A 27,898-nucleotide genomic window follows, 5' to 3' on the forward strand; every position below is an offset into this window, starting at 1 on the left:
AAACATGTTCCTCTCAAATCATTTATTTCAGCATAACCGTGCAAGCAGGAGCGCTCTAGAACTAAGCAGATGTCAAATCACTATTTTTAGTACCTTAAAATATCTCCAAAGCTAACTGCATAAACAGCTATCGCTGAATCTTCTGTTGCATAGTCGTAACCGGCCTGTGATGTTTTCTGTATCATCTGGCGCAACAGCAGGGAAAGGATTAGCAGTAGGGAGTGCAAGAAAAAAAAGCTAGGAAGTGTGGAAGGTGCTAATGATCTCGACCTCCTTTAGTCCAGTAATGTAGACTGATATTGCAAAGCAGACAGCCGCCGTTTGTCTTTCACCTGTATCGAAGCGAGGCAACCGCGGCGTAGAATTTATACGATGTCTTTCTGATTAGAACACAAACTTCGAAAAAATCTATAAGGCCAGGTTGTATTCTGCCTTCTTGTTCTCAACAGGTGACTGCTTTAGAAATCTGAGCCACAGATTGCTTGGTGTTGACATGCATAAAAACATGAAATCAAACACATTCAACTGTGCAGCGGCTGAGAATATTTTGAAATCATCTAAAAAGCGTTGAGTGTCGTTATTTAGCGCCACACGCCAGTAAAAACTGGAGTGATAAACAACCCCCGAACATCCACTATGTGGGCTTCCGCCGCTGTTCTTTTTCAACAGATAGCCAAGAAGCAGAAATTTCTGGTCATTGATCATAGCCCGACTACAGCGCAACACGAAATTCAATTAAGTTTTTCAAATAAAGAAGAAATTTGCTCTGTAGCTGCACATTTCTCGTCGAACTCAGTCTCTTGCGTTAAAAAATATCGGCATGACATTTGTGCTTTCAAAATGCACTACTCCATGCTCAATGATTTCTAGCGCGCCAGGCTTTGTGTGTCACAAAACCAGATTTTCTTCCAAAACAGGAACTGCTTGCGCATGTAGATTTATATTAAATGAAAACAAATAAGATTTAAAAACACATCTCTCGAATTCATTGCTGTGCGCCAGTTTTATTTCAGTTGTTTTGCGCTCCTGAATTTGAATAATATTCGAAGCATTGAACAAAAAGCACAGCTGTAATTCTCTCTGACACATGCCTGTCTAAGCGCACGGGGTTTTGAGCACAAGATATCTCCCTCGCTAACAACCAATGTAAGGGGCTATGTCGAAATTTTTATAAAATTGTTACTGCGTGACCAAACCCAGAGTTTTATTTTTCAGTACTTAGTCTGATTGTTTATAGGATGAAGTTCTGTGCGCTCTCTTCATGATTCTAAGGAAAACTAACTTGAATAGACAATGACCAGGATGAATGCCCAATAGGAGATTAACTGAACACACGCTCTAGAGATGCAGTTCAAAGCTTCTTGTAGTAGATATTTTTATTATTTTGTTAACCTGGAGTTTTATTCTTCAGTACGTGGTCTTATTGTTAGCAGGAAGAAAATCTGTGCGCTCTTTTCACGATGTTCAGGAAAACTAACTTGAATAGACAATGGCCAGGATGAATGCACAATAGGAGATGAACTGAACACACGCTCATGAGATGCAGTTCACAGCTTCTTGTATTGGATATTTTTATTCTTTCTTTAACAATTGCACGATTTTCAGTGTCGCTTTAATTCTGAACCTTAATCTCTTGCCCGGAAACAAGATATCTGGCGGTGACTATAAATACCACACTGCAGTGCAGGTCACATTAGAACAGCGATCATGAACTTCTGCAAGGCGCTTCTCCTCTTTGCACTGGTAGCGCTCAGCAGCGCCGTGATGATGCCTACACGACAAGGTAAGTTTTTATTTCCTAACGTAAGCTGCGATGTATACAATAAATATTATCTGGTATACCCGCTGAGAAAAACCATTTTTTGTGTAAATGTATTTATGGATCAGACATGCATAAACCTGTCAAACCTCTGTATAGATTTTCATGAGCGGTGTGCAAACAATGACAGCAAATGTAGCTGGCTATTACGGCTGAGACACAGACACCGAAAACTTAGACTGTAATTCGCTCCAGTTTTACTGCTGATATATTTGCTACCGGTGGTTTAGAAATGCTCCGTATTGCCGACATAAATATTACTGCTTTCAGTCGTTGGCACTGTTTCAGGTGAGCTGCTCTACATAAAAATGCTGTACATAAATGTTGCATTCTGAGCTAGGTGTGTGTTTTAGGCCCAGAAGAGTTTTCTACTTCAAATCTTCGGCAGCGAACAGAGAGCACAATAACTGAGCGACGTCACTGTGGGAAATGAGGCACAATATAATGTCCTTGTTTAGTATGCACTGCACGGATCACCAAGCTCGTGTGGGCTGCTACGAGCCGTGTGACATATGCTTTTAATGTGCGTAACCGGAGCTGCAGGAAATAACAGCCTTTCCCTTAATTATGCACTCGAGCACGTGCGGGCCTGGTTTTGTACACAATATTTCACCAAAGTCTTTTAGAAATTTTAAAAGTAGGTTTTTATTTAGAGCAACATGCGAGGCAAAAAATTTGAATTCGACCAAAAATACTAACATCTGGATTAAGAACATGCACTCGTAACCAAATTATAACGAATGTGTACTCAGAATTTTACTATGATCAGCATCGTTAAAATTTTAAAACTGGAGCATTTTTCTCTTCCGTGTGTCAAATAACGTGTCGCCGGCAGTCATTAAAAACATTGTTTCGAACACTTACCAGAGGGGGTAAACAGGCATACTGTATTTATTTTTGATCTTTGTGACCTGTTCAAGCATTTTGCTAAAGATCGAGCTGAATCGAATAAACACAACAGGAAAAGGCATATAATTGCCTTGCCAGCTCTAATTGGTAGTGTAAGCTAAACTAAGATAATGATTACCAAGAATGTATGATGTTGTACGCTTATCTCTTAGGAGCTAAGGAACGAGCAGCTGACCCGGATGTGGCAAGAATAGAACAGCCAGCTGTGGCTTCACGTGCAAAAACCCCACGCCTTCTTTATCTTCTTCCTCGCGCGGACACGCTTTGGCCGTGCTCTAGGCGCAACCAATGGAGGGCACTACAGGGTCCCCCGCCTAGTCTTCAAGTCGAAACTGAGGGCCAGCGGCGCAGGTGGGGAACATGGGAGTCGGAGACCGCAGACGCGGTACAGCCAATGTAAGGAGGCACTGAGAGGCACTCAATCGAGGTCTTCACTTGCGCCGGCTTGAAGCGGTTCATATTGACTGTCTCTCCGCAGCCATTCTTAATGAGGGTGACAGTTTTTATGGTGCAGCAAAGGACGCGGATTGGTCTGTCGTAAGCCGGTGTTAGCGGTGCTCGGACAGCGTCGCAGCGAACGAAAACATTGCGGAACTGGCGAGATCCGTGTGAGAAAAATAGTGTTGCGGCGGTGATGGTGAGGCGGATTAGGCCGGAGGAACTCTTGCGGCTAGGTAGGTAGTTAGGCTGATCTGAACAAATCTCCGGGGAGACGCAGGGAACTACCGTACACCAGCTCTGCTGCAGAGCACTGGAGGTCGCCGCGGTGAACGGCCCGTAGACCAATGAGCACAAGGGGTAAAGCATCAACCGAGTGGGCGCAGTTCGGACGGGTAGCTCGGGCGGCCTTCGGCTGACGGCGAAGGCGTTGCACTAAGCTGTTGGCGCATGGGTGGTACGCGGTGGTGCGGGAATGCAAGGCGCCGAGAATGCGGTTAATGGCAGCAAACAGGGTGCACTCAAATTGGCGCCCACGAGCTGTTGTCACGATGGCAGGGCAACCAAAGCGTGACAGCCACGAAGAAATGAAGGCTCGGAAGACAGTCTCAGAGGTGATGTCATAAATGGGAACACCTCCGGCCAGCGTGTGAAACGGTGGACCATGGTGAGGATGTACCCGTCGTGGTGGTTCAGTGGCTAGTGCGCTCGACTACTGATCCGGAGTTCCCGGGTTCGAACCCAATCGCGGCGGCTGCGTTTTTATGGAGGAGAAACGCTAATGCGCCCGTGTGCTGTGCGAGGTCAGTGGACGTTAAAGATTTCTAGGTGGTCGAAATTATTCCGGAGCCCTTCACTACGGCACCTATTTCTAGGTTTCTGCTTTCACTCCCTCCTTTATCCCTGTCCTTTACGGCGCGGTTCAGGTGTCCAACGATATATGAGACAGATACTGCGCCATTTCCTTCCCCCCCAAAAAAAATTATTATTATGATGACGATGTAACAGTAACCTTGTGACACGGGTAGAGGACCCACGATGTCGAGATCAACACGGTAGAAACGACTTGCGGGGGGAAGGAAGGTCTAGAAGGGAGTCTTGGTATGACGGATAACTTTTGTCGCCTCGCAGGTGAGACATGTGCGTGTCCACGCACACACATCACCATTTATACCGGGCCAGCTATAGCTCTTGCCGAGAACGCACTGAGTAGCCCAAGTGCCTGGGTGACAAATGTCGTGGAGCGAGTGAAAAATGGTGCGGCGAAGTGCAGCCGAAACCAAGGGGCGGGGTGTGCCGAGAGATCACACCACAAGAGCTTAGGCGAGCACGGATGAGGAACAAGCCCTTGTCTGAGTCAACGGGGGTTCTTCCGAAAAGCCTTGAGCTCTCTTTAATCTTGCTGTGCGGAAGAGAATGCGGTTTAAGCGATGGTTGAACCTGGAGAGAAAACCGCAGCAATACGTGAAAGGGCATTAGCGGCGTTGTTGTCAACATTCTTCACGTGACGGATGACAGTTGTAAATTCCTAGATATAAGCGAGATGGCGGAGTTCGTGGGTCAAGTATTTCGAGAAGTTGGGCGAGAAAACTTACGCCAGTGGCTTGTGATCGATGAGCACACGAAAATGTTGAAACTGCTGTATAGCAGCGTAGATGGCGAGTAGCTCGTGGTCGAAGACGATGTATCGTGTCTCAGCAGGCAGCAGCTACCGAGAATAACAGGATAAACGCTGCCAGTCGGAGTTAATGAGCTGCTGTAAGACGACTCCGGCAGCTACGCTAGAGGCATCCACCATCAATCTAGTAGGGGCTTTACTGCGCAGATGAATCAGAAGAGCAGCGCCTGCGACAACGTGCTTGGCAGCAGTAAAGGTGGCCTGAGCTTCTACTTACTAGGAAATGGCATAAGATGGGGCACCGGTTGACCGAAGGAGGTCTGTGAGCGGGCGGAGCAGCTCTGCCCAGTCCGATACAAAATACCGGGAAAAATTCACCAGATCCCGGAATCGGCGTAACTGGCGGAGTGTAGTAGGCTGGGGATAATCCCAAATGGTCTTGACGTGAGAGGAAAGAGGGTGGATACCATATGATGATATATGATATCCCAAGAACTCGAGCTCAGAGGCGCCGGAGACACACTTAGTTGCGTTCACGACCAGGTCATACTGCTGTAAGCGTTGCAAAAAGTCACGTAGATAGCGCCCGTGATCTTCAGCCGTAGGGCTGGCGATGAGGACATCATCGATGTACGCAAACACAGAAGGGTGAGCCAACCAACAAACCCAAGACCGTCATCACGACGCCCTTTGGTCTGTTCGCGTACTCGCAAATGCCTTTTGTGCTCCGCAATTCGGCTCAAACCTTTCAGCGGCTCGTTGCATAGGCCCCGCGTGACCTACGCGATGAGCCGCTGAAAGGTTTGAGCCGAATTCCGGAGCACGAAAGGCATTTGCACGTACGCGAACAGACCAAAGGGCGTCGTGATGGTGGTGTTCGGTATGTCGGTTGGCTCGACGTGTATCTGGTGATACGCCTTAACCAAGTCCTCTTTGCTAAAGATGGTGCAGCTGTCTAGGCGCGATGTAAAGTCCTGGGTGTAGGGCAGCAGATAGCGATCGTGAACAGTCTATACGTTCAACGCTCGGCAGTCTCCGCATGGACGCCAGTCAGTGGGATCCTGCTTGGGCACTAGGTGCAGCGGGGAAGCCCACGCAGTGGACGACGGGCGTATTATGCTGAGCTCTAGCATGTGGTCAAACTCCCGTCTGGCGACAGCCAGACGCTCCCCAAAGAGGCGTCGTGGGCGAGCGGCGACTGGTGGGCCATGGTTGACGATGTGATGGGTTACCGTATGCTTAGGTGGCTGAGTAAGATTGCAGAGGTTAGTCGGCTCCAAAAAGTCCCCCAGGATTTTCTCGAACGGCAAGGAAGGTATCAGCTTGTGGATACCGATGAGAGCAAGGCCACACAGGACTCCAGAAATGGAGAGCCGATCAAACCATCAGTGAAGCGATGACGCCGCACGCTGACGTCTAAGTCAAAGTAGGAGAGGAAATCCGAGTCGATAATGGGGTCGACCACATCAGCGGTGACGAAGACCCATCGGAAAGTACTGCGAAGCCCTAAGTAGAGGGTGAGGGAGCGAAGACCGTATGTCGCTATAGACAACATGTTGGCAGAACGGAGCGTGTGCCCCGTTGACTTCGAACGGCCAGCATTAGTCGGGGCACAACGCTGATCTCGGCGCCCATGTCTACGAGGAACCAGTACCAGATAGCTTGTCGGTAATTATAAAGAGGCGGCCGAGATTACAAGGCAGATCACACGCCACCGTCAGTGATCTCGGAGGGTGTTTCTTGACAACGAACAGAGAGATGTGCACTTCGTAGCGCGGTGCCGGAAGCGGCAATTGTACTAACATAGAGACGGAGTGCTGCTTCTCCGAGCATGACGAGCGCGTGAAGGGTAGCGATGGCTGGGAGGAGGTGAAAGGACCCCCCACACCCCCGCTGGGTGGGTGCTGGAGGGCGGCGGTCGAGGCGGTAAGCTCATAGATGCGGGCCTCAAGGCGCGAAATCGCCGTGTCAGGAGGCGATTAGACGGTAGAGTCGCACAGGGAAGCCACCTTATGAACACAATCAGCGACCTCCGCCAGGCGGTCGAAGGTCATGTAGGCAGCCGCTGCGAGGACAAGGCGAATTGCCTGAGGGAGGCGGCGGTTGATGAAGAGCGCTCGTAGCAACGGAGTGTGGCAGAGGACGTCGGGCTCCCCGATAAGCTGCCGCATCCGGCGCCGCAGGTGAGATGGGCGCCGGTCGCCAAGGTCCACCGCGGCAAGGAGATGCTGGAGACGGGCACGATCCGACAGCGTGAGTCTCTCCAGCACCTTGGCCTCTAGGTGCTAATAAGTTGTATCGCCCGTAGGTTTGGAGAGAACACCCAGAGAGGTCGCAGGCCACATCAGAAGGAATCAACCTTGTAGTAGCTCGCCGCTTCCTAGGTGATGTGGTGGAGGTTCAACTGCGCCTCGATCTGTAAAAACCATTGTTGCGGGTTCTGAGGCCAGAAGGGAGGGAATCGAAGCCGCAGCGATGCGACGTCCTGCGGGCGCGAGTCCTGTTCAGTGCAGGGGTGCCCGGATGAGTCATGGTGTTCCTCCTAAGTCACCACTTGTATTCTTATGCCTTAGAAGCGAACGAACGAGCAGCTGACTCGGATGCAGGAAAGAATAGAGAGAGAGAGAGAGAGAGAGAGAGAAAACTTTTATTTCTTTCCAAGAGGTTCGCGGGGATGAAGACTTCCTGGTCGTCTTGCTTGGGTGCTGGCGACTTGAGTCTTCAAGCAAGAGTGGGCCCTCAGTCCAGGGCTCCACTGAGTTGTGCCGCTTCAGTTGCGTGCTTTACCAAGGCCCTCTGGACCTCAAGCTCGCTGCTGAAGAGACAGCTCTCCCATTGCTCCGCACTCGGTGTTTGTTGATTGTGGAATGCTATGTTTCTCTTGCATTCCCAGGTGATGTGATAGAGTGTGCGCGTACTGCCGCACCAGGGGCAGTCTGGTCTGAATTGCGTTGGTGATATCTTGTTGTATGTGTGTAGGTTAGGGAAGGTGTTCGTCTGTAGCCTACGCCATCCTACAGCCTCTTCCCTATTTAGTGCTTTGTGTGGTGATGGATATCTCTTTCTGATTCCCCTATATAGTTGTAGGGTCTCTGTGTAGCCCCCCTCGCATATGAGTAGCCGTGACTCCGAGACGATCGATAAGCCTGCTCGGTAAGTGAGCCCTCGAGCTAGACTGTCCGCCCTTTCGTTTCCTGCTACGCCTGCGTGGGCTGGCACCCAGATTATATGTTGTATGGGTATTCTTTCAGCTGAGGCTGCCGCCTCGCTGATTATTCTGAGGGCAGTGCCGCTGATATTGCCCTTCGTATAGTTTCTGCATGTTTCTTTCGAGTCCGTTAGGATATTTAGGGAGCGACCTTTTCTGTAGCCTTCGGCTATCGCTAGCGCGACGGCAATTTCTTCGGCCTCTGCTATCCCTGACACCCCTACTGAAGCGCAGGTGATAGTTTCCCCTGTACCGTTGACCACCGCTACCGCGGCTGTGCGTTTCTCTGCTCTTGCGTACATAGAAGCGTCTGTGTATAGTGTGCTTTCGGATTGGCCTAGCCTTCTGTTTATCTGTTCGGCCCTGGCTCTCCGCCTTTCTTCGTGTAGGTTGGGATCCATATTTTTAGGTAAGGGTCCCACGTTGAAAGTTCTTCTGAGGTCGTCTGGAACTTCTGTGTATCTGTCAGCCAGACCACTTGCGTTCCGACCTAGCCTTTTTAGGAGCGCCCTTCCTGTGGGGGAGCCCCTGAGCCTCGTCAATTGCGCACCCATTTGAGCCTCTGCTAGCTCGTCAAAGGTGTTGCTGACTCCGAGCTGGAGTAATTTTTCATTTGACGTGTTCCTGGGTAGGTGCAGAGCGATCTTGTAGGCCTTCCTTAGTATACAGTCGGCTTGCTCTCTTTCCGCTTTTGTTGTTGCGTGGTAGGGCAGCGAGTATGTGACCCTGCTGACGATTAGGCTGTTTACGAGTCTTAGGGTGTCGTCTTCCTTCATTCCGTATCTTCTTTGGGATACTCGGCTGATCATTCTTCCTACTTGTTCCGTGGCTTTCCTGAGCAGGGTGATGGTGTGGCTGCATTTGCGGCTACTCTGTAGCCACATGCCCAGAATGCGGATTATGTTTTTCTCCGGGATCGGTTGTCCCTCGAGGACGACGTCCAGTGGGGCTTGGGTAGGGTGTCTCCCTATTCTGATGAGCTCCGATTTTTCGGTCGAGCATTTCAGGCCCCTCTCCTTCACGTAGTCTTCTACGCAGGTGGCGGCTTCCTGTAGTCGGTCTTGTTTTTCTCCTAGCGATCCTTGGGTGATCCACACGGTTATGTCGTCGGCGTACATGGCGTGTTTGATACCCGGGATTTCTTTGAGCTTTCTTGCCAGTCTTAGCATTGACATGTTGAAGAGCACCGGAGATATGACTGAGCCTTGGGGTGTTCCTTTGCAGGGTGTGGCGAAGACGTCACTTCGCAGCTCGGCTAGCCCTACGGTCGCTGTTCGGTTGCTTAGGAAGGCCCTGATGTAGTTATGGGCTCTCCTTCCGCAGTTCGTGTCGTTTATGCCTTCCATGATGGCGGCGTGGCTTACGTTGTCAAAGGCTCCTTTGATGTCGAGGGCCATGACAACGTTTTCTCCGCTTCTCGGCATTTTTTCAAGTACTTCCTCCTTTAGCTGGAGGAGTACGTCTTGCGTGGACAGGTGGGCTCGAAACCCGTACATGCTATCAGGGTAGAGTTGGTTTCTCTCCAGGTGTGACTGAATTCTCTTCGTTATTATTCGTTCGTACATCTTGCCTAGGCACGATGTGAGGGATATCGGCCTGAGGTTTTCCACTTGTAGTTTTTTACCGGGCTTCGGAATCATCACCACGACCGCGTGTTTCCATTCGGCGGGTACTGTTCCTTCCTGCCATAGTTTATTGAGGTACGCGGTGAGCTGGTCAATAGCTCCGTCGCTTAAGTTTCTGATCAGTGAATTGCGGATTCTGTCTGCTCCTGCTGCCGTGTTTCTTGTTGCCGACCTGATCGCATCGACCACCTCTTCCCTGGTTATGGGCCTGTCCATGACGGGGTTCTCTTCGCCTTGATATTCCTCTTTGTAACACTCGACCTGGTCGTTGCCGTAGCATTTGACCCGGACCTCCTCCAGTAGTTGTTTATCTGTACCGGTGTATTGGTGCACCAGCCTTCGTATTGCTTTGCCGCTCTCCGACTTGTTTTTGCTTGGGTCCATGAGGGACCTGAGGATCTGCCACGTTCTGGCCGTGCTCAGGGTGCCGTTCAGCGCGTTGCTAAACTGCTGCCATCCTTGTCTGGCCAGCTGCGTCGCGTACTCCTCCGCCTGCATGGTGATTTCAGCTATCTTGGTCTTGAGCTTCCTGTTCAGCTTTTGTCTTTTCCACCGTGCGGTGAGTCCGCGTCTCGCCTCCCATAGCTTGAGGAGTCGCTTATCCACCTCCGGGGCGTGTTCGGTTCGGTCCACTTCTTTGGTGTAGAGTTCCTGGACCTCCTTGAGCTGTTGGCTCCACTCCCCCACAGATACAATGTCGCCTCCTTGCATCTGTCTACAGTGGGCCCTGAAGGCGTCCCAGTCGACGAGACGGGTCTTGCCTATTTTTCGTTTTGTGTCTTCGGCTGTGATGCTGGTTTTCAGTATATAGTGGTCGCTTCCTAGGTTTTCGAGTAGGTTTTCCCACTCGACCTGTCTGGCGCCCCTCACAAAAGTCAGGTCGGGGCAAGTGTCTGGGCTGACGCTGTTACCCTGTCTGGTTGGTTGGGTTTCGTCAGTTAGGAGATCGCAATCCGTTTGCTCTGCAGCGTCGCTGATTGTTCTTCCTTTTTTATCGTCTTTGCTGTAACCCCTATTTGGGTGCTTGGCGTTGAAATCGCCTGCTATTATTAGGGTGTTGTTGCCCGCTAGTTTTCTAGCCTCTGTAAAAAGCCTGCTAAAGTCCCCATCCTTCTGCTTAGGCGGGCTGTATAGGTTGATAATAAAGGTGCTCTTGGATTGTGCTTTCTTTTTAGGTATAATCTCTGTGATCGTGTGGTCGATCCGAGTGTCCGTTATTTCGTCGTGTGCTGTGGCTACCAATTTCTTGCTTACGAGGGTCGCCGTACGGCGAGCTTCCTGACACGTATAGCCCCTCAGCGAAGGTGTGCAGTTGGTTTCCTGTAATATAATTACGTCTGGCGGGGTTCCTTTGGCATAAATGTACTGCTGCAGGAGGCCTTGTTTTTGCCTGTACCCCCTGCAGTTCCATTGCCATATCTCTAATTGTTGGAGGCGTTCTGCCATGATGGTGTACTAGGGTTGGAGTTGAGGGTTTCTGCGCCGAACCTGCGTTCGTTATATAGGCGTTCTCTAGCGTCGTTAGTCGTTCTCTGCGCGTTCTGATTCTTAATGTGTGTTCTAACGTTTTGCTCTAGAAGGGCAAATTTCTGCTGCATAAATTGCATCTGCTCTTGCGTCTGTTTCTGCATGTTCATTATGAGAGCCTCGAGCTGCCCATCTTGTGGCTGTGTTGCTTCCACCATTGGGGGTGGTGGGGTCTGAGTTATGGGCTGTGTCTGCCCTGTCCTGATTTCGCGGAGTTCTTTAAGGACCTCGCTCAGCTGCTTTCTGAGTTGGCCTAGTTCCTGTCTGAGGGCTTTGTTCTCTTCCATTAACTGTTTCTCGCGAGTGGATTGTGTGTTAGTGTTTGAGTGCGGAGCAAAGAGCGTTTTGGGAGGGCCGTCTCCCCAGCTCACCTTGACACCGCCGGTCTTCTTTTTCTTCTGTTGCTCTTGTCCTTGCTTCTGCTCCTGTTGCTGTTGTCCCAGGGGCGGGAAGGACTCGTCCCGCTCGGATCCTCGACTCCGGCTCCGGTTGCGGCTGCGTCCGCGGCTGCCGCTGCGCCCGGATTCCTGGCTCTCGTCTCGGAACCACCGCGGCCTTCTTCTGCGGCTGCGGTCCCGGCTCTTGCGTTGCTGCTGCAGGGGGCCCCACCGCAGCTCGCACGCTGATTTGAGTCGTTGTTTGCAGTCCCTCGTGCCCGTGATGTGGTCGCCGTCACACACTAGGCACTTGGGTGTACACTGGTGGTCCGTCGTTGGGTTCTGAAGTCCGCATTGTCTGCAGACCTTGGCGTTCGGGTTTGGGCAGACGTCCATGCGATGCCCCTGTTGGCCGCAGGTGTAGCATACCTGCCTTGTTGGCCTGTACGGGTGGCACCGGTATTCGCTGCTGTGGTAGATGACAAACTTCGGAAGAGTAGGGCCGTCGAAAGTGATGAGGGCCGTGCTTGAATTTCCAAGCATTCTTGCCGTTATGACTCTGACGCCCTGGGTGCGAAGTCGTATGTGGGCCTTGAGTTCCTCGGATGTGGTTTTCGGTGCTGGGCCGTGAATAACTCCCCGTAGCGTTCCCTCCGGGGCCGCCGCGTGTGTGTTCACTGCAAAGCTTTTGCCTCCAAGGTTGATCTGCCTGATGTGCAGAACCTTCTTGGCTGCGTCTTCGTTAGCTGTGCTCACAATTATGATGTTCGAGCCGTGGCGAAGTCGGACGAGAAGATCTTCTTCCTTGCATCCTCTTCCGGTGGCCGCAACCACCGCTTCCACCACTTTGTATTGCGGTAGATCCTTGACTGCGAGTCCCCTCGGCCGGAGGACTATCTTGATGTCTTTCGGGAGAGGAGGCAGTCGCAGCCTCGGCCCTCCCTCCCATTGTTTCTTCTCCGGTGCGCCAGCTGCGCTTCTTCCCGCTTCGTCGGAAGATGGCGACCTTCCTGCGCCGTTTCCCGCCAAAATTTGCGGTTTGTCGCCGCCATTTTGGCGTCTCTTCGATTTCTTTGACTGGACGACCGCCCAGCCTTCTGCTTTGTCTGCGTCCATTCCGTTAACTTGTGGTCGTTGTAGAGTCGATGGGGTGCTGCATCCCGGGGCTTGAGTCCCTGTAGCGACGAGGCCGTCGTGGCCTCGCGGTACGTGGGTCACGTCGATGTTGTCGTGGAAGTCTTCTTCCATGTTTTCGGGCGGTTCCGTAAAAAATCCTGGTTGTCTTGTGATTGTGGGTTGTTCCTGACTCGAAGTTTTCGTTCGGGACATCGCTCCGATGCGTCTTCACCGCGGGCCGAGGCCGGGAAGGCCGTGGAGCCCCGAGCTCGTGCTAAGCCTCGTTAGGCTTAACGCCTGGCCGACCACGTGGGAACTTCAAAGTCCGATAAAATCCTAAAAAATGGACCCACCGGCTTGGAAGTGGTATCCTCGTGGTCCGCTTCACTTTCGGCGTCGGTTCCAGCAAGAATTTTGGAGATCCGTAGGGATTAACCGGGTCAGAGGACCCAAAAATCGCGGAGCGCATGTGAGGCACGTCCGTGCTCTTCGACGATCGCAGCGCCCTCTTCAGGAAAGAATAGAACAGCCGGCTGTGCAGCCAGCTGTGGCCTCACGTGCCACAGCCCCGCGCCTTATTTTTTTTCCTTCTCGCGCTGGCACGTTTTCACTGTGCTATAGCCGCAGCCAAAGGAGGGTGCTGCAATGTTAATATTGGAGACAAGCTGCCTTTATTCTTAAAATTATTTTGTTACTCTTCTGATCTACACCAACTATCTTCGTTTTTAGCTTGCTTTGGCGACTTTCTGCTCAAAGCAAGCTTCGTTTAGATTTCAAAAAAAGGAAAACGAGGCACCGAGCTTTACATTATCTCCACTCTACAGCATCCACTCATACAAAGTGCTTTGTATGCGATAGGCATTTTTATTTGCTAAACACTACCCGTAAAATTATTCCTGTTTCTCCAGTGCTAAAATATAATTTTTTATTGTAGACAATTCTTGGTCAAGCTAAACTTTTGGGAAAATATCGAAGTTTTACTGAGCGGGAAAAATTTTTCTGAAGAAACTATCTTGACCGAAACTTTCTGGGGTGAAAGTTTATGTATTTATCACGTTCTGTAGCTAAGTTAGGGCAAAAAAGTCAAATTTGAATATTGCAATGCAAGTTTGACTTTTTGTCCTAAACTAACTACGCTAAACTATACACTTGTGATGACTGCCCATAATGCGCAGGTCCACACGGGACGGAGAGGCAAAGAGACACAGTATGGCTCAGTTTAAACAAACAGATATATTCAATAATTACACATGATTAATATTATACATCAGAGGCTGGGGCGTCCGAGCTTACGTGCCGACGACTTCATGGGGACGATGGAAGGGCTCCGGAGTTGAGCTCGCACGGTTGCTGGCAGAAGCTGCACGCCGTCGGGCTTCGGCGCTGAAGGCCCCCTTAGCGAACGATGTCGTCCTGAGCGTCCGTTCTTCGGTACTCCTTGTCGATTTTTATATCCTCCTACCCCCACACTCCCTAGGGTGAGGACGCCCACGCCGGAGGGGGGGGGGGGGGCTAGGGCTTTCACTTGGGCGCAAAAACACACCACCGCACTTATGGTCTCGCCCCCCTCACGTGTTGAGTCCGAGGGAAAGAAGGTTGTCGTCCAGGTAGCGCATAGCGTCGGCTGTGGTAAGGCGCGCTTTGGCCCGCTGACTGTTCCCGTGGGTCACCGGCCTCCGTTCTCCATCAAATGACACTCGCTCCTCAAGGCCGGAACGCGAGGTCACTAAAAGGCCGGGAAAGTGGTCCCTTGTCCTGGGATGTGCTCGGAAGGGTTGATTGATGATGCCCGCCGTCTTGCCACGGGGCCAGGCCCGCCGAAACGAGGCCGCCCTGGAACGGCCACGGCAATTGGGGAAGATAACGCCCGTCTCCTCGCGGCGGCGGCGGCGGCGGCGTTCGTCTCGTGCCGACACTATAGAAAGGGGGTCCGGTTGGGCTTAAACCCCTTCGTTCTGGTCGTCACTCTCAACGAGTATGGCTCGGTAATTGATGATGCCGCTGTCATCTGGGTCGTCTCCGTGCGGTCCACGGCGGCAGGCCCAAAAGCAATCTCACTCAAGTTGCTTGCAGCCATATACAGTAGAAACATGAAAGGGGGTCCGGTTGTGCTTTCGCCGCCACTGGGGGCTCCGTCTACGCCGCGCCGTCGAACGCGGCCCCTCGTAGCACACACAAGGGACGTCACACACTTATAACGGGGAATGGGAAACATGTCTTCGTCATTGCCTTAAATAACCTAAATGAGAGCCCTAGCAAGAGAAAAAATGTTAATATAGAAGAAATAGACTAGTTCAGCTTAATGTGGAAGCATAAAACTGGCGAAGAGGTGTCCCAGTGTTTTTGTGCAAATGCTATGTTAAAAGGCAAAGAAAAAATTGCAGGGAGTTAAAATCTCAAACGAAAACAACATAATAATGTAGTATTTTCTTCAGGAAGAGATATACTGATCTTTTTGCGGAAATAAAGATGCCAGTACGAGTTGAACATATTTTTGTAAATCCTGAAGCTTGTTTGTTCGATTCTTCATGAATGAAAAAGGCGATGGAAATGTATTTTGCCTGCATGAAAAATACATACAAATATCTATGTTGCGAGTGTATATGGAACAACTTATTTTACTGAATGCATTTTGAAAGTATTAATAATAATTAGTAGTGCAACCTGGTGGCGACATGCCGTTGCTGTAATGAATTTGGAGATACCTGCTTGGTAAAGAGATGATTTCAGCCTAAAGCAGTTTCAGCAAAAAGCAACGGCACTTTTTATGAAGTAAGTAGTGGCCTAGTCTTGTGAAAACTGCAGTGGTCTGTAACCCATCAAGTACGCTATTATTTCTCTCGTTTCCTAACGTTGTCTATCAGCAGAGACGAATTAGCTAGCATTCATATATTATTTTAATAAACAATTGTCTATTCAGAGGATGTCTAAGTGGGGTTTATAAAAACCTGGCCATGAGTGTGCCACGGGAGAATTATCATGCAGGCTAAAGCACAACAAAATTAACCTTTCTACGTCGGTTCACTAATGATTTCCTCACGCTTTTTCCTTCTAGATCCGCGGTGCCGATCAAACCGCCCACCGCTGCAAAATAGATCTTGTCGTAAAAGCTACGTATATGTTGCTTCTAAGAGGAAATGCGCATGGACATGCGGGCGAGGCCCATTTGTATCCAGACAAGAATGCTATGGAACCTGTCGTACTTGTGAGTATTAATCTCATTTTTCTTTTTTTGTCTCTTTTCACGATTTGTTTTTTGGAATTCGTTATTGAGGTTAATATCTCTGAAAGTGATTTATAACAAAAGAATGCTAAGGAAATTTTTTTTTGCTCCTATACACGGTATTTATGACAGACATGACCTCTTAATGCACGCTTTAAGAATTTCAACTACGAACTGTCATCTGTATTTTCTTCATTTTATCAGTTTGAGGGACAATAATTATTAAACATGACGTAAGCGCATTCTACTATTATTATTCAAGGTTACACGTTTTTTTTACTAATATTCAAAATATGATAAGTAATCTCAATGGCAGGTTCTAATTCCCGCTTTGAAGCACATAAATAATTGACAAAACACAGTAGTGTGCTTGGAACGAAAACTTGAGCTTTAAGTTCGGAAATGCATAAAACCCTCTCTTCTTAACAATACATACAAAAAGCCTTGGAAACAGATCGCTCGATGGTGAAGATTATTGTCCAGTTTGAAAAATATTTTGCATATTTTGCGCACACAATATATTTCCAAATAACACCACTGCAAGGAAACTGAAAAACACTGCGCGTCCTCCTGCTGTAGCGGAACGCGTGTAGATAATCCTGGCTGTTGTGCCATTGCGAATCAATTTTACAAAAAAAATAAATATAACTGCATGCAGTACATATTGCTGCCGAACAATTCACAAGAATGCAGAGAAATGTTCATAAAAGGCAGGAGGATGGCTACAAACTTGTGGCACAGTGAATAAGCCATATGTTTTTACACCACCACAAAGGTATTAACATGTTTAGAGAAAGCTAGTGGATGGCGATTTAGAGCGCAAAGTAAGACGCTATCGATCTGTGAGAACGCGTGTTATCGCCTCTATCTGCGGCTATATAAAGCTGTTGTTGGCAACATACGTAGGCGTTTTTACCTCTTGATTCGTCTAGCTTTCTTGCGCGTCAATGGTGGATGATCTAATGCCGCCACACACTTTGAAGCCGATAAGTACAGAATCAAACGGAATCAAAACGACAATAAACAGATAGAGTGTCTTTCGGTAACTTGTGGCACGCAGTAAAAGTAGAGTATGCTCATAAACCTTCTCGAAGGGTAGTGTTATAAGTAACGTTCTCTGGCACATCAGTTATTGAGTATCTTGATAGTGCAGCCTAAGCGCGAGCAGGCCATGGCGTTAGTGGCACAGCAGAGATGATAAACTTTAGTCTGGCGTGTTTGCACCTGTTCTCAACTAACTCAAGAGTACCAAATAATAGCGGCGCACGTGACTGCAGAACTATTTGCCTGTTTATTCCTTGCCGCCATGACAAACCTATTTCCTCCAGTGGGAACATTTGGAGGCTGCTGGTATAGCGACATGGCAAAAGAGACGTCGGTAGGATTTTTCGAGCTTGCGAGCTTCACTTCATTGCCATACAAAATGATCTCGGCTAAGCCAGGTTCATACAAACAATTAACTGAAAATACATTTCTCCACTGAACTACCTTTTCGCGCGGCACTACTTCAATGAGTAATATGGAGCCGGCATTTTAAATCGCCTCTCATCATCCTCGAATTCGTACAATGATATTTAATGACACGGCAGCGTCCACACAGAGAAGTGTACGTTCGGTGGCTTTACCGTATTCAAAGAACCAAGACACGCTACAACGGCAGGATAGCTTTTGTTAGTTTTATGGGCGGCCATTGAGTGCTTGACTAGCCCGAAAAATGTGAAGCAGCGTGTGATGAGGGCGATGCAACAAGCACTATGAAGCACCTCCGCACAAAGTGCTATTGCCCCAATGTGCGCGCTTTACCCGCAGATACGTGCGACTCGGTGATGTGGTGAAAGAAAATACCGGACAGCAAACTACGTATCGTGTCTCCGGGCCCATCGGCGTGCGCGAAAGAAACCACAACGCACACTGCAGAACCTAGGCCCAATACCATGAAGCTTCTTTCAACGCTTCCGAGGCATCGCAAGTCGTGTAAACACGGTCGCCCCTTACAGAGCGCCGGTATCTCGTCTGTGCACAGGCGCATTTGCAGCACTGAAAATAATCAAAATAGAGGAATATTTTGGGCGCAGATCGCCCACAGAGGTGCTCAGCTCCACACTGTTTAGTCAGATTCTGCCACCTTGGATTATATTCGTGACGTGCAGCTCTCGCTCAAGGAAAGGAACCTAAATCAGCAATTTGTTCTTGTACGCCGCCTTCTCGGCCCAGGCGCAATGCAATTGCCTCGCTGAGCTTTGAGACATTGGGTCGCAGTAACAAACCTTCTTAACCTATTACAACCACAACTGGGTCACTGTCACCATTCTACTACAATGTAAACAAGGCTTTGCTCCAACCAAGATAATTGCCACGTGATATGACAGTTTACAAACCCATGGCCATCGCCGATGCGCATAAGCATGTCTAGGATGCTTCTTTATAGAAGCAAACCTTTGTCCAGACACAGTATAAAAATTTCGCAAATGCAGATGTCCTATGAACATCATAATTGGTTGCTTGAAGACGGTAGACTATAGGAAGCGCTGCTAGAGGATGACAGCTCATCTCTTTCGTGATATCAAAGGGGCGCTCGATAATTCGCCGCAGAAGTTCAAGCTTACTGCCACGGAATAGTGCGGAATTCTTGTTATCTGCAGGAATGAAGTACATGTCATTTGAGCTGCAATGCCGTCATTACGCGACTCTTCAAGTTGACGCGGCATATCATCTCGTCTCTCCAAGTGTCCCTCAGGAGGGACTGTTAAGTTCAAAGTTGTCTAATCTCGTGCTTACCTGCATTTTCTAACACCTACGGATTTACAACTTCGATAACCGCGTACAAAAACGACATCTGCATATAGATATGAAGTGTCACAATTCTCGAAGTTCATCCAACAGTTCTTCGACCTCAGTGAAAATCGTGTGCGTAGATACAGCATTAGGAGCTTCAACTGTTACCGCTCTGCAAGCATCATACGGCGTATGGCTGAAAAATCCTAAGGGCTATCTGACCGATATCCCTTTAACAGGTGTCATTCATTGTGGTCGGTTGCATCAGATGCAGTGTACCGACATTCTCGGAGGTAGGACTGCCTGCCTTACGAACTGTTGAAAGCGCTGAGGCCTCTGCTTTAAGGGGGTTTATGAATTTATTCCGTGTTCATTAAAGATGATGCACTTTTTATGGGGCCAGCGCAGCCTGAATTTATTTTTAGCAACAGATACCGTGGGTGCATCTGCGACATCTGTCCAGGGATCGACATTACCCGCTGATGCAGATTAGTAGCGCGCGGCCGGAGAGGGTTCATTTCAAAGGCACTCAGGCCAGTGCTACGGGTTGGGTACGAACTACGTGACAGCACTATACTTCTAAAATGCCATTCTGGGTAATTCCAAACCTTTACCTAACAACAGCCATTCACGGGTTACCAAACAAAATATACACTGCACAAAAGGAACTCTAACATGTGGTGCTATCTCATATCCCACCAACATGTGTTTAATTGGGGCTTGTTTTTCTAGATGAACCAGTGACGAACAGCTCTTCAGCAATAGCTGTGATAGAGCCTAGAATCCGCTTACACTACCGATAAAGGCACATGCATAAAATAGTTCGCACAGCAAGAAATTTAGCAGGCATACGGGAATCCATCCGCTATAATGGTCAGCAGACCGCAATACAACCTGTTATATTCTGCGAACCGAGGTCTGCTTTACGGATAATAAAAATAGGTGATGCCAAAAACGTAAGTGGAATTTCGCGGCCAGTTTGAGCTACCGCTAACAGATGCTCCTCAACGTGGTCACTCAAAAAGACTTCAGTGGATAACAAGGCACTGCCACGGTTGATTTCTCTTGGAGCGGATTTCAAGCCAAGGTTACACTTGTTTTCTCTTTGAATCCACTCCGTTACCCTTAATGACTGAACAATCCAGAGAAAGTCCGCCGTATTGTTTGAGAATGTCCTCACCACAATGATGGAAGGAGGGCCCTCAAAACTTCAGAAATACGATGCAGCTCTCGTCATATTTTGGAGAAAACTCTGCAAGGCACCAGGGCAAGAGTACCAGATGTCTGGTGCGCGAGGAAGGCAGTTCTAAAGATTTTGTGCAAGACAGGCCGTGGGTGATATCTCGAGAAGACTGTTCATTGCGTAGGTGATTCGGACTGCCCACAGCGCACCTGTATACATAGGCATGAGTGACGGCACATGTGTGCCTGTGCTTTTTAAATCTCTTCTTTGCAACTGTGCGTGGACTACATACTGAACACAGCAAAAGTTTGATGTATGTACGGAGGGAGTCTGTGTGTAAGCGATATGAACCGGGGTGTGTGCCTGACGTAGATCATACGCGCTACGCGAGGAATCTGCGTGATACGACTGCCAGCAAGTGCGCTCTGAAACATCTGTATTGTTTGGGGCTAATCGTGCAGTTCTTTCTGTTTTGACATCATCAACCTCAAGTAGCAGTCTCTCTGCAATCAATCTTGCCCAGTATGAAGGAGCCAGAATTTTGTAACCAAAGGCTCACATTTGCAGCTTTTCTTTCATAACCTCTACTTTCTGTTATCGCCTTTAATTCAGTAGTTCTGCGCTTCTAAATTTGCAATGGCGCTAGTGCTAAGTTCTTATAGGAAGTGATTAAAAACAAGTCGATGTAGAAATGCACACCTATGTCAGCAACACAAGCTCTTTCTGGCCGCGTTCTGGTATCTTTTATTTATTTTTATTTCCACAATACTGCAGACCCTCATTTAGGTCCAGCCTATCTGATTGTGTGCTCTGTATAACCATTTTCATCACCTTTACATGGCTCGATCACCGCTATAAGCATTAATTCTTCTAAGATAGCTATAGAGTGGAGATAAAGAGCGAAAACGTCGTGAGGTGCTGAGTGCACTTACGAGCAGGAGAAAGACAAGCAGCTGCTTACTACTGCACGAAACGCTGGAAAGACGGCGAAGAGCGCCGAGTTCAATACCCAGCAGAGATGTAGGTAGTGGCGAAGCCTTGTAAACCCCGAGATATAATAAGGAAGATCCTGCGAGCACAGCAGTCTGAGAATGGGCCGTCATAATCTGAAGGAAATGTTAAAGTGCAACTTTGCCATCCCAATGCACGACTACGGCTTGCAACATAGACTGAGGCGCTTTACATGTTCTTCAAGAACAGGGCTTACTCAAGCTGGCTAGTCTATGCTGACCGAAAAGACTGAACTGCGCTAAGGCATGGGATGGGAGATCAAAACACATACGGGCACGTTTCTCCTAAATTTTGTGTCACGTTTGCACCTACAGTCGACGACGAGATTTGCTGGCATTTTTTTTATTAATCTATATCTTTGTTCATTGTTCGTTGTTGAATGTTATGTAAGTTGAACTTCATTGAAATTTTTTAATTTATTGTGTGCATATTGGATAAGTACATAAATTCGACATACGGGGGGGGGGTCCCAATGTCAAGTGGCAGCCACGCAATCCCTGTGACCCCCTGTGTGAAGAAAGTGCACTTTGTCTCCCAATTTTGGATTATTTTTAATAGATATTTTTGACATTAGTTCTTGCGTCATGAAAGACATATGTTTTTTCTTCATGTTTCACTCAAACGCACACTCCTATGCATGATTCTTGCGTTTTATAAAAATGCAAGTACACACTAGTCCGCCAAGATGAGCCACATTGCTATTTTTGATATCTCGTTACTCATTGCCTATGCCTATTTAGAATATATTTAAGCATATCAATATAAACTTTTGGCTAAGATGAATCTTTGACACAGCAAAAGACAAAAAAAAATAACATGAAAACTCATGCACGACATTCAGAACAATGCATATTTGTCTTACCGAGGCGGCAAGTGTTCACCTGTGCGTTCTCTAGATCAAGCTAGTTTCTTTTAGGTGTTGGAGCCACCTGCAATATATTGTCTCAGTAAAAGAAACCGAACATATTGCGTACAAGTTGAAGATACTTTACCAAAGTAGAAAATATTATCATTCGTACAGCGCACATTTATACTGTTTCGAAAAAAGCAAAAAAAAAGAAAGAATTTACAGGCAAAGAAATAAAGCCAATTTATATTGGTGATCTATATTCTCTATAATTTCAGCGGAGGTATGCAATTGGCCGCATGCGTTTGAAACCTGCAACCCATTCTTCACTGTGCACTATTTTGATAAGGATAGCGGCAGGTGCTTGATGGATATCGGAGGATGTAGATACTACGGCAACAACTTTCCCACAGCAGCTGAGTGTCGTGCCACGTGCAAAGCAGGTAAGATCGTTTTTATTTATGCAGTGAGCAACCTTATCTTCTTTATCTACTCAACTGGCCACCTCTAATGCAATAACGTAGCCACGTAGCAATAGGGTTTTCTTACTTTAGCGACGTCCTCTACGCCATCGAATACCTTAACCCTATTACTCAACGAAGTGTTGTGCCTGCCCTTTACTTTGTGCATTTTTTTTCATTCCGTAAGAGAGTCACTGCAGGGATCGTTGGTGTTGGGTTCAACAATTTTATTCTCGCACTCATGTGAGAAATTTTGTGGATCATAAGCATTCTCAGTGATTTAAAACTTTTACTGTGACCCTTAAGGCTGCTCTTTTTTTTGCATCTCGAAAGCATATATTTCAGTGCCTATATTTTTGTAGCATCTGTTTATCTCAATCTGAGGTTCTTTTATCTCAATCTGAGGTTCTTGTTGGCCGCAAAATTTCTTTCTTTCAAAGCAGCCAGCAAGGCATTGTATATATTTTTTATTTTCCCATAGTCAATTGAATAATTTTCATCAATATTTCTGTACACGGCATAGACAGGGGGCATACAATTTAAAAATCCCCTCAAGCCAGGCAGTTCGAAGTATAAACTAAAATCTTCTGAGACGAGTGCTTTCAGATGCCGGAGAAGTCATTTACAGTGAAAATAATTTTAATATGTAGGGTGATAACTAAGCTGCAATAACAACTTTTTCAAAATACACTTCGGTTGCTTAGTGTCAATAAGGAGCTCCAATTAAAGGTCAGTGCAGTGCGATATAAGATTCCAAACAAAGACAGTGCTCTTAAACGCGCTACAGCGCGAAGAAACACGGCACGTTCCTCCACCGAACACGGGACATAACCGAATACCGATGTGCAAAAGCCCACTAAAAACGTCTGGAAATAAAAAGAAATCACCAAATTTCAACTCTCTGTTACATTGCTCCAATAAAAGTAATTTCGTTTGCTTCGCTGGTCTAAAACAAACAGGCAGCATGGTTGCCATTCACGGTCCTTTTCATGCCCCTTCAAAAGAGCGAAGTAAAAAATAAGGTCCATCACGAGGGTGGAAAAGCTCAGAAAGTTCGAAATGGACGCCACTATGCCTGCTATACGACTTCAGCAGAGATTGCGTTTGCGTCGAGCTTTTGGCACCTTTATGCAAATAGGTTTGGTTTTGTGCTTAAGAATGGTCCTATTTTTTATTAATCAGATTTGTTCGCTTCAAAACTGAAAGGGCTAATTGTTGCTCATAGATAGATTTGAACTTCCATTGGGCTTTAAACAGCACAGATTGTTATTTAAACCGCTATAACTGAATTTCACCTGATTTATAACAAAATTATTTTTAAATTTACATTGTCTTCCGCCAAAGCTGACTTTTTGTTGGCAAACGGTTTTCTCTGTTTAAAACTGCCTGTTTCATTTTAATTTTCTCTGCATATTTTATAACAATTTCGCGAACTCTGCGGTAGTCTCATCGCAGCGTAGAAAATCTCAATGAAACCAGTAGAGGAATAAAAATTATAAACAGTCAATACTTTTGATATGGCGGCTGTCCTGGATTGATTTTTGCATTGAATGACCTTCCTCTGTTGGTTTTCTTGTCCCGAAACAACTCCGGTAGATTCTTTACACTAAACAGATGAAGTCTTTGCGAGAGTTTGTAACTTCGACGGTAGCTGCGGCATTTTTAATGGCTGCTGGTGCTATGTGTGCAGAGTGTGGCCTTGCACACTAAACTAAACTTCTAAGTGTAGATAAAGGCTACTGAACTAGTGCCGACTGACACGGGGAATGGGGTGCTAATACTTCTTACGTTCAAGAGAACGCAAGTAATTTGAAAAAACAATAATATATCAGTAGGCAAACAATGCTCTGTCTCAACATGCAATACGATCCCGCTACAAAAGCAAAGCCATATCTACCCTTGAGAAATCAAAGCAGTTGTGGTCAGAGTATAGAACTTATTTCTAGGGCCAAGGATAGACGCTATGGGGCAGGGTGCGTTTTCAATACTGATTGAATGCTTGCAGTAAGAAACTAAGGTTCATATTCACTGAAGCCGTACTAGTCAGACTTGTTATTTGGCAAATTAATTCATTGTGTATGTCTCATAGAAACACTGTCATCAATAAGATACACAGAATTTTCTTTACCATTTGTAACACCAATGTCCCAATGCAAGCCCACAGCTAATGGTTGCCCACGCGGGAACTTTGTATTAAAGACAGGAGCATGAATCTCCCCATTAATGCAGTAGCAACTAAGAACGACAAATTGAAATAAACTGTCCGTAAATTCACATAGCTAGCTTATTTTCATTGTCAAGATTTAGTCGCGTCAATGGGAACCCCCTAAGCAATGGCACTTTGCCGCTGTACTAGCTGGGAGGTTATAGTGTGTGGCTGCGGTCCCGAAAATCGCGGTGGTCGGGATAGAAGCGAAATGCTAGAGGCTCGCGTATCGGACAATGTCAGTGCACGTTTAGAAACCGCAGCTGATTGAAATCAGCTGGAGCCGTCTACTACGACATCCATATAGCCTCGGTAGTTTTAGTACATTAAACCTCATAAATGAAAACCTAAGCGGTGTACACGGGTGAATTTCTTTGTTGTGGTGGAAAATCCTAGTTTTGAGAAAACTAAGGGCTCAGTAATTTCCTTGTAGTGACCCTTAATTTGGACCACCTAGCAAATTCTTTAAATAAATTCTACCAGCAATGCGTCAGCGATTTTCGAAGCAACATTTGGAAATCTTTCACGAAGCGCATCATGTTATTTTTGGGAAGAAGTATTGCCGGCAAGATTTGAAACACCTGCTGGAGAGAATGGTAGGCTGATTTAGAGTACAGAGAGAAGATTGGCTCCTCCAAACCAAGAAATAGAGATGAAAGTCGCCGGATTCACAGAAGGACCAAGAAGTGCTGTCTGGTGCTGTCACTTCTTTTTTAACTCTTGCAGTGAAACATACCATTAAAGACATAGAACTAACTTTTCCGTGCGGACACAAGGTCAAATGTTAAAGAAGAATATTGATTTCGCTGACCAAGTTCTAAAACGTGCAGCGTTCCGTGCAGAGTACAGGTGAATAACCACCCAACTCTATGCCGATCCCCCAGTGCGGGTGGGCGCCATCATTTGATTGGCTAACAACAACAACAAGTTCTAAAACAGGGCTGAAATTTCTACACCATGCCAATGTGCGGAATGCGTGAATTCGTAAAGGTCTTTAGTAAATCCTGAAACTTCAAATTTTCATTGATATTTGATGCCAGTGTGCGGAATGCGTGAATTCGTAAAGCTCTTTTTAGTAATTCCTGAAAGTTCAAATTTTAATTGATACTTGAACCTAATTTCTGTTTGAAGTGGAGATGATTAGAGCAAAAATAGCCCTTTGCAGTTGAGTTTTACAGGGGCCTGCATGAATTTTGTTATTTTTTTAATTAACTGTTACATTAGAAAAATATTATGATGCTGGCAAATAATTGCGCAAATCCGCTGTAACCAGCACTTATGAATGAATGCGAACGTTACACAGCAAATCTGTTTGAAATGGAGCGCATTTGGCGGAAGTGCGCTGCTGCTCAAATGATAATTCTGTCACTGTTATTCAAAAACGAAAAACTCCACTACGTAGGGTTTGAAATTTTATGTATTTAAAATGTGTATTTTATGGAGAAATGAGCAAACAAGATACCATAAGTGCTTCATAAATATGAAAGGCTTTCGTAAAGACGCCAAACAAATAGCTATTAAGAGAGCAAGAAAATTGTACTGCCATAAGCGCTGACAGCTGCGAAACTACACACCAGTTGGTAAAAAATTCATACAGCAAAGAAAACAAATTTACCGCGAGAGAAATGAGTTTCTATACAAGCAGAATGTAGCTTCAGAACGTAAGATCTTAAAAAAAACGCAGCTCTGGCATCGCTGACTTTCCGTTTGGTTCACATTGAAGAAAAATACCATGTTTTGTTGTTAACGCATTTGTAATGCAAGATATTGTTAAAGGTCAGTGAAAAGCTGTCAGTATCAAGTATCTTAAAATATTTATTCGCTTGACTGATTTTACTGCCCTGCGTATAGTCTTTTTTCAAAAAAATCACTGGTTTACTGCTTATTTGGCTTGACGTCCAGAACAACAAAGGCTGTGAGGAATGCCGTAATGGTGAGCTTGTGATTTATTTCGGACACCTGGGGCTGATTGATTTCCACTGACATCGCACCGTGCACAATTCTCTAGTGTTTCGCGCAAATTGAATGTGGCCGGTGCTCTCGTGATTCCACGCCCCTGTGCATATTCGCATCTGCATGAGACTATTAAAGCAAAAACCAATCAAATTAGCAAAGCCAAAATTAATCTTAAGTAAAATATAGTCTATATGCTTGCTTTAAAAAGAGCATAGGTTTGAAAAGTAGTGTACCTTCCTCTGGCCAGCATTTTCCAAATTTCCCTCCAGAATAAGAGCACGACTAGATAGCGTGTCAGATGCAGCCATTCTTTCAAAAGTTCAGCACCGGGGAAAGAGACGCACACGTTGTCTCTGTTAAAGCGAATAGTTTAAGTACGAAGACTTTCTTTGATCTAGTGAATAACTGACGGACTGGTATTGTTTCAAATAGTCTGAACTTTTTCTCCAATTTTCATCGCACGGTTGCAACGCAAAGTTTAGTTTGCCAATTTTTCTTTTTTCGAAATAACGAAGACACCTTTATTCCAGATTAAAGATGAATGGCGGTTTTCGGCTGGAATCTCCAGTTGAAGAAAAGTAAATACATTCAAACAGCAAGAAGCAAAGCTGAAAATAAATGAATAGATGCACCGAATATTTTATTTTCCTGGAAAGAAGCAATAAACAAGTGAGAATGAATTGCTGTCATGTCTGTGTTTTATCCATAGAGGCAGTATTGAAGCTTGGGGAATGTCTGTAGTGGCATCTATAAAATAAAATTTCAAGCATCGGAGAATTTAAAATACTCGCGCCTTCTGCAATCGGCAAATTTATTGTGAGGAGTTTAGCCAGTAAGATAGCGGTGAAATTTACGTAGATTGGTAAGGAAGCCTAAGCAGAAGAAATTTATCAAAATATTTTGACACCTGAAACCATCTTCAAAGAAGTAACTCTGATACGTGAGCTCATTTTGTACTATCGTAGCTAGTAAAAGGTAGGATTAATTGGAGAGATATGGGAGAGGCATTTGCCCTGCAGTGCATGTAGTATAGGTGATGAAAATGGTGGCTGGCCCATCAAAGTTCTTCTAGGAAAGTACTCAAATTTGAGTGCCACAAGGTAGTCCTGCAAAGTTTGGCATGCTGTTGCAATAAGCATGCAATGTACGCTCCAGGTATCAAATTCAAAAAAAATTATTCGAATTATTCGTCAATGCGATATCAAATGAAGAGCATCGGCTAAGTTGTTTTCACCTGTGCTGTCAACAAAATTGCATTACAGCGTGCACATCACAAAACGACGACTCGTTTGGTGCCACCCGCATCCCTCTGAAACCATTGGCTCGCCGGCCACGGCTATTCGAAGGTGGCCTCCTATTATGGTTTTGAGTAACAAAGGCCATCGGTACGAATTCCTTACACACACCAGGCTACAACCCGAGTAACAAGTTTGTGCACTGAATTTCCCTATGTCTTTACCATCGCCTCGGACCCTATGCACCAAGAGGGTTGCGTGGTTGGATGTCAGATTTTGCTGACCTAAGGTATCTCGGCTATGATCAAGTGATTTAACCGCCGTCTTGAAATCTGAGAGCGGCTGGAGACACGGACGCCAAACG

General features: G+C 46.7%; 1 protein-coding gene across 1 annotated transcript; it reads left to right on the top strand.

The window, feature by feature from the left end:
- The first annotated feature begins 1,687 nt into the window (after nucleotides 1–1,687).
- On the top strand, nucleotides 1,688–26,979 carry LOC144104947 (inter-alpha-trypsin inhibitor-like). Its single transcript, XM_077638177.1, has 4 exons — nucleotides 1,688–1,783; nucleotides 15,693–15,842; nucleotides 21,955–22,119; nucleotides 26,830–26,979. Exons 1-4 carry the CDS (start codon nucleotides 1,708–1,710, stop codon nucleotides 26,832–26,834), a joined length of 396 nt encoding a protein of 131 aa, XP_077494303.1. The 5' UTR covers nucleotides 1,688–1,707; the 3' UTR covers nucleotides 26,835–26,979.
- Nucleotides 26,980–27,898: the final 919 nt, after the last annotated feature.

Source organism: Amblyomma americanum, chromosome 9 (assembly GCF_052857255.1).
Source record: "Amblyomma americanum isolate KBUSLIRL-KWMA chromosome 9, ASM5285725v1, whole genome shotgun sequence".
Lineage (NCBI taxonomy): Eukaryota > Metazoa > Arthropoda > Arachnida > Ixodida > Ixodidae > Amblyomma > Amblyomma americanum.